Below are 13,256 nucleotides of genomic sequence, written 5' to 3'. Positions count from 1 at the left end.
ATTACTGAGATACTTCAAAATATTTCTTTATGAGTCCTTGAAAGGAGTCAAACTGTTTATGTTCCCCTTGGATTTAAAGACACCTTAAGCATTTAAGCACACTTGGATCTCATTATGAGTAAGACATAACGTTGAAGCTAGATTTCATATCCCTGAAGCAAATGAACACAGATGACAAAACCGGTCATACAATAATATGACAAGTACATTTTGTAAATACAACACTTGCTGTGGATAAATGCATAAATTATAATTCTTAAACATGTAAAAATGTAGTGTCTATCCATTCCAAAGTAGAGTCCCCGTATTATTGAAAAAATGAAACTGTCAAAAATGACTGAGCACAGTTCACAGGTGAAGGCAAAAAAAACGTCTTTGAATTGGGTGACTATTCACAAGTGGAAGCCACTTAGGCGTTGATGAGACTCAACTGTGGATGGTTGGCAAGACCCCATTTCCTGCGAAGCAAGGGATCCTGAGACCATGCTGTCACTCCTGGGATTCTGCCCCTATTCACCGCTTGAGTACCTGTAAGCCATGTTCTTCCCCCAAGGGAGTGGACTGCTAAAAGGTCGGATTTTGCTTATACTACTTTGTGACAGCATCCTTAAGCCAGCTCCCTCCCCACCGGCCAGGCCCAGGGCAACAGCTCTCCCAGTAAAGCCTCCTCCTCTCCTCCCTTCCAAAGGTGGTCCCTTTTCTATATGGAGTCTTGCAGTTTTTGTCATTCAGACCTCCGGTTGATATCTTTGGTGTTCAGAATGATGTAATAACTATCTAGCTGTGTTTGAGGGACTAGACAAGCTAAGGGTCACCCTCTGCCATCTTAACTCCCAAGCTCAGTTGTGGAAGGTTGAGTCCGAGTCTCCTCTCCAACTTGCCGGGTTTTCTGATGAGCTTATTAATACAGAGAAAGCACTTCTTGATTTCCGCTTCTGAATTTCCAGTCTGACAACGTCCCGGGCAGGACAGCTATGTACTGTCTTGCCAGAGAAGACTGATTCTTTGCAACTAGCTCCCCACAGGCAGGCTGGCGTCCTCGTTGCTCGGGAGGGTCTTTTCCTTCCCCATCTCCTGCGCCGAACTGGTCACCGGGTCGTCCACCTTCTCATCAAGTCCAGTGAGCACTTTCAGCGGTTCGTGCTGGATCGTCGTGAAGTTGGATCATCATCTCCTGAAGACAGAGATGGCCTGCGCTCTTTGGAACTGGCTGCCATGCACCTGCTTCTGGGGAAACCTGAAAATGTTCTCGGTCCTTCAGGCACGACAGCAAGGACGATCCTCCCCGCATACTGCAGAACTGTGACGGTCTCCAGCGTGGGCAGGCCACGGTTCTGGGCCAGGTCGCCGCAGGGGGTGCTGACAGAGCTGGAGAGCATCGTCTCCAGTGTCATCATGAAGAGGCTGGCAGGCCCCAGGCGGGCGTGATGACGCACAAGTCCACCCAGGGGAGAGTTTACCCAGCCGCTCTGAACACCTTCTTGCACATGAGGTTCTTCATTAGGCCGGGACTGCCGCCTCGGTTCTTCTCCCGACCTTCTTTCCACTTTTTGTCAGGGCTTCAGACAACGTCATGACCTCAACACTTCCTTTGTATTGTGACGCTGCAGATCAAACACACTCATGGAAATAATAGAAGTCTCAGTCCAATAGGATACGTTCACCTAAATGACACCCCAGGTTGAGGTAAAAACCCGACTCTCCGTCCATGTCTCTTTTTCAATTCTAAAAAGAACGCTCAGTGGTTTGATCCAGGTACCATTCTTCCACTTCTTCCAATGCACTCGAAGACAACATGCCCCAACCCTCTGCATTTCCCTCGTAAGGGGCTCTCCATTAAGTTTGAATTCTCCCCTATTTCTTTACAGGAGACATGGCTCATATATTCTGACACAGTCTGAAGATAATAGAGGCATAAAGCTGAACTTCAAAGGTTAACTTACAGAGTTCTCTGCATCCTGTCCCCCAGAAGGTGCTGCCTGCACAACACGCGGAAGGCAGTGTGTGGCCATGTGGACTCACAGAAGGCAAGACAGGGATGGTGACTGCCCTCCAGGGAACAAGGAAGGCAGACATTAAAGACATGGTTCAGATTAATGAGGCAGCAGTACAGTCAGTGCAGCTAAGGGCACGTACTAAGAGCTGAGGAAGAGGAGGGACTGGAGAGCGGCAGAAAACCCCACTTTTGAAGACACCTGTGGCTGCGGAGGATAAATGACACCGGATTTTCATCTCCTCCTCCAAAAGAAGTGGAGACAACATTAGTAGTGGTCACACAGGAAAGTGTAAAGATTAAATGAGATAAAGTTTGCAAACTTTAGGCTGATCATAGATGAGAGTCCACCTGACCGCAGTAAATGGTAGCTGCCTGCAGGGCTAGTAGGACGTCCAATGCTGGGTAGAGTCCACACTCAGCCAAACCAGCTCAAGCTTTCAGTGAAGCTCCCCTAACACCCTCAGGGGTGTGCATGGGGAGCCCCTCCCCCCACCCAGGACCCTCCTGGAGAGGGCAGTGTCTGCAGGACTGTGAAGGACCAGAGCCCAAGTTTCCCCTCTGGGGTCAGTACCTGGAGCATAAAGGAGAGAGATCTCACAGCGCAAAGAAGGTCTTTGCGGGGAACCAGCCTCTTGAAAGTTGTCTGACAGAAATGGCTGCTCTGTGAATCGTATAAAGCGGTCAGAGCTCCTTCCCTCAGGCTCACTCACCTTCAGACCACTTCCGGTGATAGTTCTGAAGGCACAGTGGAGAAGACACAATTTGTAGAAACGAGGACACCAGTTTTAAAAATTATGAAGGAGAGGGTGATGAGAAATGGGACATTCCTAGATGTTCAGCCATTGACTTTCACAGCCCTAATTCAAAAGCTATTTCCTGGGTTAGTATTTGGGGAAAGTAAGTGAGTACTTCCTTCAAGTACTAAATTTAAAGAGGCACCAAATCTAAGTAATCAAGATAAATACCTTAATGCAATACTTTAAAATGTAAGCTAACGCAAAACATCCATGAGGTACAAAATATCAACATGTTAAATACAGAGGAGAACTGACCTTGCACGTGCAACTTCCTGAGTCTTCAAAGGAGCCACGGTGCATATGAAATTCTGGCAAATTCCATTCAGTCTATGAATTTCTTGCCAAAGAAAATAAAAAGATCTCACCTGCCAAATGTGCTGAATGCTTGTGCACAACACCACCCTTCCTCTTTAACCATAGAGTCAAGTTGGAATACTGGGAGAGAAGTTTCATTAACCAGGAGTTAAATGAAAATGACATGAAGTTTGTCAGGGAGACACAAGAAATGGTCAAACGTACAGTTCTACCAACTGTAAGAAGAAGTAATCTCCACTATATTATTGAGTTTGTTTCCATCAATGGTGGAGGAGTAAAGTTATATTCAATTGTGGTTTTCATTCAATCCCACTGCAAAAAGTTCACGAAAACAGCGGTTGAATATCTTAATATGAGAATGTTTAATATCTTAGGTCTGATATTTTAATGTAATATTCACTATCAAATACGTCATGGTGACCCAGTTGACGACAGTGCTGTGCGAGATTGTCAATTCCTCCTTTGCAAAGTGCCATCTGTTGATACCTGCGCACCAGCTTCCCGCTGGCCAATGTTGCTAGAAGTCAGCAGAACGCTAGTGGGCGCCACACTTCCTCACAAAGAGCATCCAGATGCTGGGGGCGCGCGGCTGGCTCCCACGACTGTATCACGCTTTGGTCCAGGAGCGTCCTATCGCCCCATCGCCCCATCGCTCCGTCGCCCCATCGCCCCATCGCCGCATCGCCCCATCGCCCCATCGCCCCACCGTCCCACCGTCCCACCGCCCCATCGCCTATCGTCCCATCGTCCCATCGCACCATCGTCCCATCGCCTCACCGTCCCATCGCCCCATCGCGCATTGCCCCATCGTGCATCGCCACATCGTCCCATCGTCCCATCGCCCCATCGCCCATCGTCCCATAGTCCCAATGCCCCATCGCCCCACCGTCCCATCGCCCCACCGTCCCATCGACCCATCGTCCCATCGCCCCATCGTCGCATAGCCCCATCGCCCCATCGCCCCACCGCCCCATCGCCTATTTTCCCATCGTCCCATCATCCCATCGCCCCATCACCCCATCGCCCCATCGTCCCATCTTCCCATCGCCCATCGTCCCAATGCCCCATCGCCCCATCGTCCCATCGCCCCATCTCCCATCGTCCCATCGACCCATCTTCCCATCGCCCCATCGCCCATTTTCCCATCGTCCCATCGCACCATCGTCCCATCTTCCCATCGCCCAACATCCCAACGTCCCAATGCCCCATCGCCCCATCGTACCATCTCCCCATCGCCACATCGTCCCACCGTCCCACCGTCCCACCGCCCCATCGCCCATTGTCCCATCGTCGCATCGCCCCATCGTCGCATAGCCCCATCGTCCCATCGCCCCATCGTCCCATCGCCTCACTGTCCCATCGCCCCATCGCGCATTGCCCCATCGTTGCATCGCCACAGGGTCCCATCGTCCCATCGCCCCATCGTCCCATCGTCCCACCGCCCCATCGCCCATTGTCCCATCGTCGCATCGCCCCATCGTCGAATAGCCCCACCGTCCCATCGTCCCATCGCCCCATCGCCCCATCGCCCCATCGTTGCATCGCCCCATCGTCCCAGCGTCCCATCGCCCCATCGTCCCATCGTCCCACCGCCCATTGTCCCATCGTCGCATCGCCCCATCGTCGCATAGCCCCATCGTCCCATCGCCCCATCGTCCCATCGCCTCACCGTCCCACCGCCCCATCGCGCATTGCCCCATCGTTGCATCGCCCCATCGTCCCATCGCCCCATCGTTGCATCAGCCCATCGTCCCATCGCCCCATCGTCCCATCGTCCCATCGCCCCATCCTCCCATCGCCCATTGTCCCATCGTCGCATTGCCCCATCGTCGAATAGCTCCATCGTCCCATCGCCCCACCGTCCCATCGCCCCATCGCCCATTGCCCCATCGTTGCATCAGCCCATCGTCCCATCGTCCCATCGCCCCGTCGTCCCATCGTCCCACCGTCCCATCGCCCATTATCGCATCGTCGCATCGCCCCATCGTCCCATAGCCCCATCGCCCCATCGCGCATTGCCCCATCGTTGCATCGCCCCATCGTCCCATCGCCCCATCGTTGCATCAGCCCATCGTCCCATCGCCCCATCGTCCCATCGTCCCATCGCCCCATCCTCCCATCGCCCATTGTCCCATCGTCGCATTGTCCCATCGTCGAATAGCCCCATCGTCCCATCGCCCCACCGTCCCATCGCCCCATCGCGCATTGCCCCATCGTTGCATCGCCACATCGTCCCATCGCCCCATCGTCCCATCGCCCCATCGTCCCATCGTCCCATCGCCCCACCGTCCCATCGTCCCAATGCCCCATCGCCCCATCGCCCCATCGTCCCATCGTCCCATCGCCCCATCGTCCCATCGCCCCATCGCCCATTGTCCCATCGTCGCATCGCCCCATCGTCGAATAGCCCCATCGTCGAATAGCCCCATCGTCCCATCGCCCCACCGTCCCATCGCCCCATCGCCCATTGCCCCATCGTTGCATCAGCCCATCGTCCCATCGTCCCATCGCCCCATCGTCCCATCGTCCCACCGTCCCATCGCCCATTATCGCATCGTCGCATCGCCCCATCGTCCCATAGCCCCATCGCCCCATCGCGCATTGCCCCATCGTTGCATCGCCCCATCGTCCCATCGCCCCATCGTTGCATCAGCCCATCGTCCCATCGCCCCATCGTCCCATCGTCCCATCGCCCCATCCTCCCATCGCCCATTGTCCCATCGTCGCATTGTCCCATCGTCGAATAGCCCCATCGTCCCATCGCCCCACCGTCCCATCGCCCCATCGCGCATTGCCCCATCGTTGCATCGCCACATCGTCCCATCGCCCCATCGTCCCATCGCCCCATCGTCCCATCGTCCCATCGCCCCACCGTCCCATCGTCCCAATGCCCCATCGCCCCATCGCCCCATCGTCCCATCGTCCCATCGCCCCATCGTCCCATCGCCCCATCGCCCATTGTCCAATCGTCGCATTGCCCCATCGTCGAATAGCCCCATCGTCCCATCGCCCCACCGTCCCATCACCCCATCGCCCATTGCCCCATCGATGCATCGCCCCATCGTCCCATCGTCCCATAACCCCATCGTCCCATCGTCCCATCGTCCCACCGCCCCATCGCCCATTGTCCCATCGTCGCATCCCCCCATCGTCGCATAGCCCCATCGTCCCATCGTCCCATCGCCTCACCGTCCCATCGCCCCATCGCCCCATCGCCCCATAATCACATCGTCCCATCGTCCCATCGTCCCATCGTCCCATCACCCCATCGCCCCATCGTCCCATCGCCTCACTGTCCCATCGCCCCATCGCGCATTGCCCCATCGTCGCATCGCCCCATCGTCGCATAGCCCCATCGTCCCATCGCCCCATCGTCCCATCGCCCCATCGTCCCATCGTCCCACCGCCCCATCGCCCATTGTCGCATCGTCGCATCGCCCCATCGTCGCATAGCCGCATCTTCCCATCGCCCCATCGTCCCATCGCCTCACCGTCCCAGAGCCCCATCGCCCATTGCCCCATCGTTGCATCGCCCCATCGTCCCATCGTCCCATCGCCCCATCGTCCCATCGCCTCACCGTCCCATCGCCCCATCGCCCATTGCCCCATCGTTGCATCGCCCCATCGTCCCATCGCCCCATCGTCCCATCGTCGCACCGCCCCATCGCCCATTGTCGCATCGTCGCATCGCCCCATCGTCGCATAGCCGCATCTTCCCATCGCCCCATCGTACCATCGCCTCACCGTCCCATCGTCCCATCGTCCCAATGTCCCATCGCCCCATCGTCCCACCGCCTCACCGTACCATCGCCCCATCGTCGAATAGCCCCATCGTCCCATCGCCCCACCGTCCCATCGCCCCATCGCCCATTGCCCCATCGTTGCATCGCCCCATCGTCCCATCGCCCCATCGTCCCATCGTCCCACCGCCCCATCGCCCATTGTCGCATCGTCGCATCGCCCCATCGTCGCATAGCCGCATCTTCCCATCGCCCCATCGTCCCATCGCCTCACCGTCCCAGAGCCCCATCGCCCATTGCCCCATCGTTGCATCGCCCCATCGTCCCATCGTCCCATCGCCTCACCGTCCCATCGCCCCATCGCGCATTGCCCCATCGTCGCATCGCCCCATCGTCGAATAGCCCCATCGTCGAATAGCCCCATCGTCGAATAGCCCCATCGTCCCATCGCCCCACCGTCCCAATGCCCCATCGCCCCATCGCCCCATCGCCCCATCGCCCCATCGCCCCATCGCCCCATCGTCCCATCATCCCATCGTCCCATCGTCCCATTCCCCCATCGTCCCATCGCCCCATCGCCCATTGTCCCATCGTCGCATCACCCCATCGTTGAATAGCCCCATCGTCCCATCGCCCCATCGTCCCATCGCCCCACCGTCCCAATGCCCCATCGCCCCATCGCCCCATCGCCCCATCGCCCCATCGTCCCATCGTCCCATCATCCCATCGTCCCATCGTCCCATTCCCCCATCGTCCCATCGCCCCATCGCCCATTGTCCCATCGTCGCATCGCCCCATCGTCGAATAGCCCCATCGTCGAATAGCCCCATCGTCGAATACCCCATCGTCGAATAGCCCCATCGTCGAATAGCCCCATCGTCGAATACCCCATCGTCGAATAGCCCCATCGTCGCATCGCCCCATCGTCGAATAGCCCCATCGTCCCATCGCCCCACCGTCCCATCGCCCCATCGCGCATTGCCCCATCGTCATATCGCCCCATCGTCGAATAGCCCCATCGTCGAATACCCCATCGCCGAATAGCCCCATCGTCGCATCGCCCCATCGTCGAATAGCCCCATCGTCCCATCGCCCCACCGTCCCATCGCCCCATCGCCCATTGCCCCATCGTTGCATCGCCCCATCGTCCCCTCGTCCCATCGCCCCATCTTCCCACCGCCTCATCGCCCATTGTCCCATCGTCGCATCGCCCCATCGTCGAATAGCCCCATCGTCGAATAGCCCCATCGTCGAATAGCCCCATCGTCCCATCGCCCCACCGTCCCATCGCCCCATCGCCCATTGCCCCATCGTTGCATCGCCCCATCGTCCCATCGCCCCATCGTCCCACCGCCCCATCGCCCATTGTCGCATCGTCGCATCGCCCCATCGTCGCATAGCCGCATCTTCCCATCGCCCCATCGTCCCATCGCCTCACCGTCCCATCGCCCCATCGCCCATTGCCCCATCGTTGCATCGCCCCATCGTCCCATCGTCCCATCGCCTCACCGTCCCATCGCCCCATCGCGCATTGCCCCATCGTCGCATCGCCCCATCGTCGAATAGCCCCATCGTCGAATAGCCCCATCGTCGAATAGCCCCATCGTCCCATCGCCCCACCGTCCCAATGCCCCATCGCCCCATCGCCCCATCGCCCCATCGTCCCATCATCCCATCGTCCCATCGTCCCATTCCCCCATCGTCCCATCGCCCCATCGCCCATTGTCCCATCGTCGCATCGCCCCATCGTCGAATAGCCCCATCGTCGAATAGCCCCATCGTCGAATAGCCCCATCGTCCCATCGCCCCACCGTCCCATCGCCCCATCGCCCCATCGTCCCAATGCCCCATCGCCCCATCGCCCCATCGCCCCATCGTCCCATCGTCCCATCGTCCCATTCCCCCATCGTCCCATCGCCCCATAGCCCATTGTCCCATCGTCGCATCGCCCCATCGTCGAATAGCCCCATCGTCGAATAGCCCCATCGTCCCATCGCCCCACCGTCCCAATGCCCCATCGCCCCATCGTCCCATCGCCCCATTGTCCCGTCATCCCATCGTCCCATCGTCCCATTCCCCCATCGTCCCATCGCCCCATCGCCCATTGTCCCATCGTCGCATCGCCCCATCGTCGAATAGCCCCATCGTCGAATAGCCCCATCGTCGAATAGCCCCATCGTCCCATCGCCCCACCGTCCCAATGCCCCATCGCCCCATCGCCCCATCGCCCCATCGCCCCATCGCCCCATCGTCCCATCGCCCCATCGTCCCATCGTCCCATCGCCCCATCGTCCCATCGCCCCATCGTCGCATCGCCCCATCGTCGAATAGCCCCATCGTCGAATAGCCCCATCGTCGAATAGCCCCATCGTCCCATCGCCCCATCGTCCCATCATCCCATCGTCCCATCGTCCCATTCCCCCATCGTCCCATCGCCCCATCGCCCATTGTCCCATCGTCGCATCGCCCCATCGTCGAATAGCCCCATCGTCGAATAGCCCCATCGTCGAATAGCCCCATCGCCCCATCGCCCCATCGCTCCATCGCCCCATCGTCCCATCGTCTCATCGTCCCACAGTCCCGTCGTCCCTTGATTCCGACGCCTGATCACCCCGTCGTCCCATCGCGCTAGCGTCCCACTGTCCGCTCATCCCGTCGCTCCATCGCCCCCTCCTCCCACCCTCCCATCTTCCTGCCTTCGGGCCCTGTCCTCCGTACCCTCTTACCCCCCAATCCTGTCCGAGCCGGTCTCGGCCGCGGCCTCGGGCGCACACGCTACCCTAGGCTGACAGCGCGATTCAACGCGCTCGCGCGGGTTCGGAGCCTCCAGTTCGTTTAGGAAACGATTGTTGGAAAAAATGGCCCGGCTGCACTTTCGGCGCAAAAGGAGCGTTCTGGACACAGGGAGCCCAGAAAACTCAAGGTCCACGCCTCCCTCCCCGTGGAGGATGTTCCTGGAGGAGGAAGCACAGAGGAGGTGCCCGCCAGGCGTGAAGGGCGGGGAGAAGCAGGGCTCTGCGGGGATATAAAGGCAGCACACAGTTGGCGCCGAGAGCGCCTCAGCCCTCGCTTTGCCCTGGCGCTCTTGGAACGGCTCAGCCTGGAGTCCCCCGAAGCTGCCCAGAAGCTGCCCCGACGCTCCGCTTTCGGTTTCAAAGTCACAGCTTCTTTGCCCCAAAGCCACTTCCGAAAAGGACGGCCGCGGGCCACCTGCCGGCCGCCTGGAAAACCACCGAAATCGTCAATGGCCCAGTAGCTGGATCGCCAGAGGACTCTCCCTCCATCATTTGCTACATTTCAAAGCTGTGTTGTGAGAGGTGGGCTTCCCTTACCTAGAAGAGGCCACGGTGCTTACGTTGGAGCCTTAGCGTGAACTGGGCTCTAAAACTAAATGCGAGTAGTTTATATTTGATCATTTAGTTCTACTCAAGTTATTCAACTCATTTATAATTATGTCAATTGCTGAAAAGAAATCGATGTTGAGAATATCTTGATGAATATCTAGCTGCTAGTGAAATGAAAAATTGTTTTTTGATACGAAGCAAAATTAAAAGTTAAGACCTAAAAATACATGTTAAGACAATACTGTAATTTTTCATTTGTTTTTAGAAGTTCTTGAAAACGTTTTAAGTATATCATTACATGTATATTATTATTGTCTTTGTATAATTTTCAATTTGAATATGTAACTTAATACATTACTATTTATATACGTAAATATGTTAAAATTTGCTCTGCAAACTTAGCTATAGAGATACATAAAATGTTAATAACTTTAAATTTACTTTTAGCTTAAAATTTTTATCAACTTTAACCCTGCCTTGGATAAAAAAGGAAGTTTGGCACTCTCTTTTTCTATGTATAAAGGATAGATACAGAGAGAGTACATAAATAGATATAGAGTATAACTGTGTCATTAAAATTTCATTAGGGGTTCAATTAGCAAAAAAAAATCTAAAAGGGCTCAGGGGTCAGGGGAAGGGGACAATAATTAAAAAAAAATGGTTGAGAAGCACTGCTCTAAACCCATTTGGAGAATGCAAAATGAAAAACAGAAAACAAAAATAGGAAGTAAGAGGAGATTCGGAAAATGGAAACTCACGTGTTCCCATTTAGGAGGTGCGCACAAGGGAAGATGTTCAGAGAACCTAGAGCCACGGGTCACAGAGTCGCCCACCCCAGCCAGGCCGACAGCATCTGCAAGATCCCCGATGGCGCTGCCCTCTTCCTTCTTGGTGGCCCTGGTGGCGCTGGGCTGCAACTCCGTCTGCTCTCTGGGCTGTGACCTGCCTCAGACCCACGGCCTGCTGAACAGGAGGGCCTTGACGCTCCTGGGACAAATGAGGAGACTCCCTGCCAGCTCCTGCCAGAGGGACAGAAATGACTTCGCCTTCCCCCAGGACGTGTTTGGTGGAGACCAGTCCCACAAGGCCCAAGCCCTCTCTGTGGTGCACGTGACGAACCAGAAGATCTTCCACTTCTTCTGCACAGAGGCGTCCTCGTCTGCTGCTTGGAACACCACCCTCCTGGAGGAATTCTGCACGGGACTTGATCGGCAGCTGACCCGCCTGGAAGCCTGTGTCATGCAGGAGGTGGGGGAGGGAGAGGCTCCCCTCACCAACGAGGACTCCATCCTGAGGAACTACTTCCAAAGACTCTCCCTCTACCTGCAAGAGAAGAAATACAGCCCTTGTGCCTGGGAGATCGTCAGAGCAGAAATTATGAGGTCCTTGTATTATTCATCAATAGCCTTGCAGAAAAGATTAAGGAGCGAGAAATGAGACCCGTTCAACATGGAAATGACTAAAGTGTGACGAATCATATCACACTTTCCACGTGTTCTGCCATGTCAAAGAGTCATTTCTGCTGTGATTGTGACATGAATGGCATCAATCTGTCAATATTTTCAGGAGTCTTAAGTACATCATGTCAACTCTACAAGCACTAGTCACTTTCCGATGACCTTGCTGATCTATTTAACAATTTATTTATTTACTTAACTATTTATAAGATTTAAATTATATTTGAATAATAATGATGTACTTTCACTTTGTGGTTAAGAGAAAAATATATTCTTTATATTTATTCAACTTATTATTTTCTTTATTAAATATTTTCTATAGAAAAATTCTTGTCTTTGTTTATCATTTAAAAAAGAAACAACTCTGATGAAAGAATGGATTGTGCAATTCACTTATTCATTACATTATTCACGTTATACATTAAAAATAGACTTTCTCTAAGCCAGTCTGTATGCGGCTGTCAGGATAGGGGTGGACATAACAAATCCAGTTCTGCTTTTGCACCAGTGAGTTTTGTGGAGAAAGCAACCTAAAGACAATAATCACACTGAATTTATATCTGTTATATTAAACGGTAGGATGAGGAGAAGGGGAAAAATGGAGTTCTCTCAGCAGAATCTGCAGGAAAGCATGCCAGGAAACAGAAACAAAAGCCGTAGATATCTCCTATAATTGACTGGTAGACTTCCAAGTGCGAATATTCTTTGGAAAATGGATATTTGAGTCTGCAATTTACAAGCAACTCCATTAACTGAAAGCCTTAAAACAGAAGCGGTCACACGGGAGGAGGAGAGCATGAGCAAAGAACTTCAGATTGATTCCTCGAAACTTCAGATGGTAAAGGGAGAAAAGAGCCACAACAGAAACAGAGACACTTCAGATGGTAAAGGGAGAAAAGAGCCACAACAGAAACAGAGACGGAATGGCCATGAGGTAGTAGGGTAAGAGAGAATATCGGTAAAAGTCTATTTCAAGGACTGAAATGGCTTCAAAGAATTGCATCATTGTAAAATGTGGATGTCAAGTGCCCACCGCACTGGGATGAAGGGGGCATTGAAGCTTTGGTGAGAGCTGGTTTGGAAGAACTCACAGAAACCATATTGGAGGGTGGGAGGGAATGAGTGAATAAGAGAAGAGAAGTTCAGCTATAAGGAGCAAATAGTTGTGAGAGATGTGCCTGCTGCAATGCAACAGGAGAATAGAATGGGAATTGGGAATTACGTGAATTTTTTTTTTTTTTCCTGCAGAGTTCTCCGTTTTGCGCTATGTGTGTCTCTGGATAGATACATGGATTGGATGTATTGGCAAATCATGTTCATATGCTTAACGTTGTGTTTATTTTAAAGCATGGCACCTTTCATTCCTTACCATGATAATCTATTATCATTTTGATGCGTACTATGCGGAAGGTCAGGAAGCTGTTCTGCGGACGGAAACCTTCCAGTATGTGGGGAAGCAGATGGAACTGACCTTAGCGAGGGCTGGGTGGAATTCACAAGCAGGCACCACAGTGAGCGGGTGGAAGGTGGTAGCAGAAGCCAAGGGCTCCTGCTGGCTTCCTCTCACCTGGGAGCCACCCTAGCGTTTCCACGGCCATCACCACGGT

At 54.2% G+C, this 13,256-nt stretch overlaps 1 protein-coding gene across 1 annotated transcript; it reads left to right on the top strand.

Moving 5' to 3' along the window:
* The first annotated feature begins 10,877 nt into the window (after window positions 1-10,877).
* On the top strand, window positions 10,878-11,629 carry LOC144614055 (interferon alpha-like). The gene has a single exon (XM_078436156.1). It carries the CDS (start codon window positions 10,886-10,888, stop codon window positions 11,627-11,629), a length of 744 nt encoding a protein of 247 aa, XP_078292282.1. The 5' UTR covers window positions 10,878-10,885.
* Window positions 11,630-13,256: the final 1,627 nt, after the last annotated feature.

This window comes from Panthera onca, chromosome D4, assembly GCF_046562875.1.
Source record: "Panthera onca isolate mPanOnc1 chromosome D4, mPanOnc1 haplotype 2, whole genome shotgun sequence".
NCBI lineage: Eukaryota > Metazoa > Chordata > Mammalia > Carnivora > Felidae > Panthera > Panthera onca.
Note: the sequence above shows the minus strand (reverse complement) of the source record. Positions and strands in the feature narration are given on the sequence as shown.

Coding starts and splice junctions, on each gene's coding strand:
- LOC144614055 (XM_078436156.1), top strand. CDS start 10,886: ATGCAAAATGAAAAACAGAAAACAAAAATAGGAAGTAAGAGGAGATTC.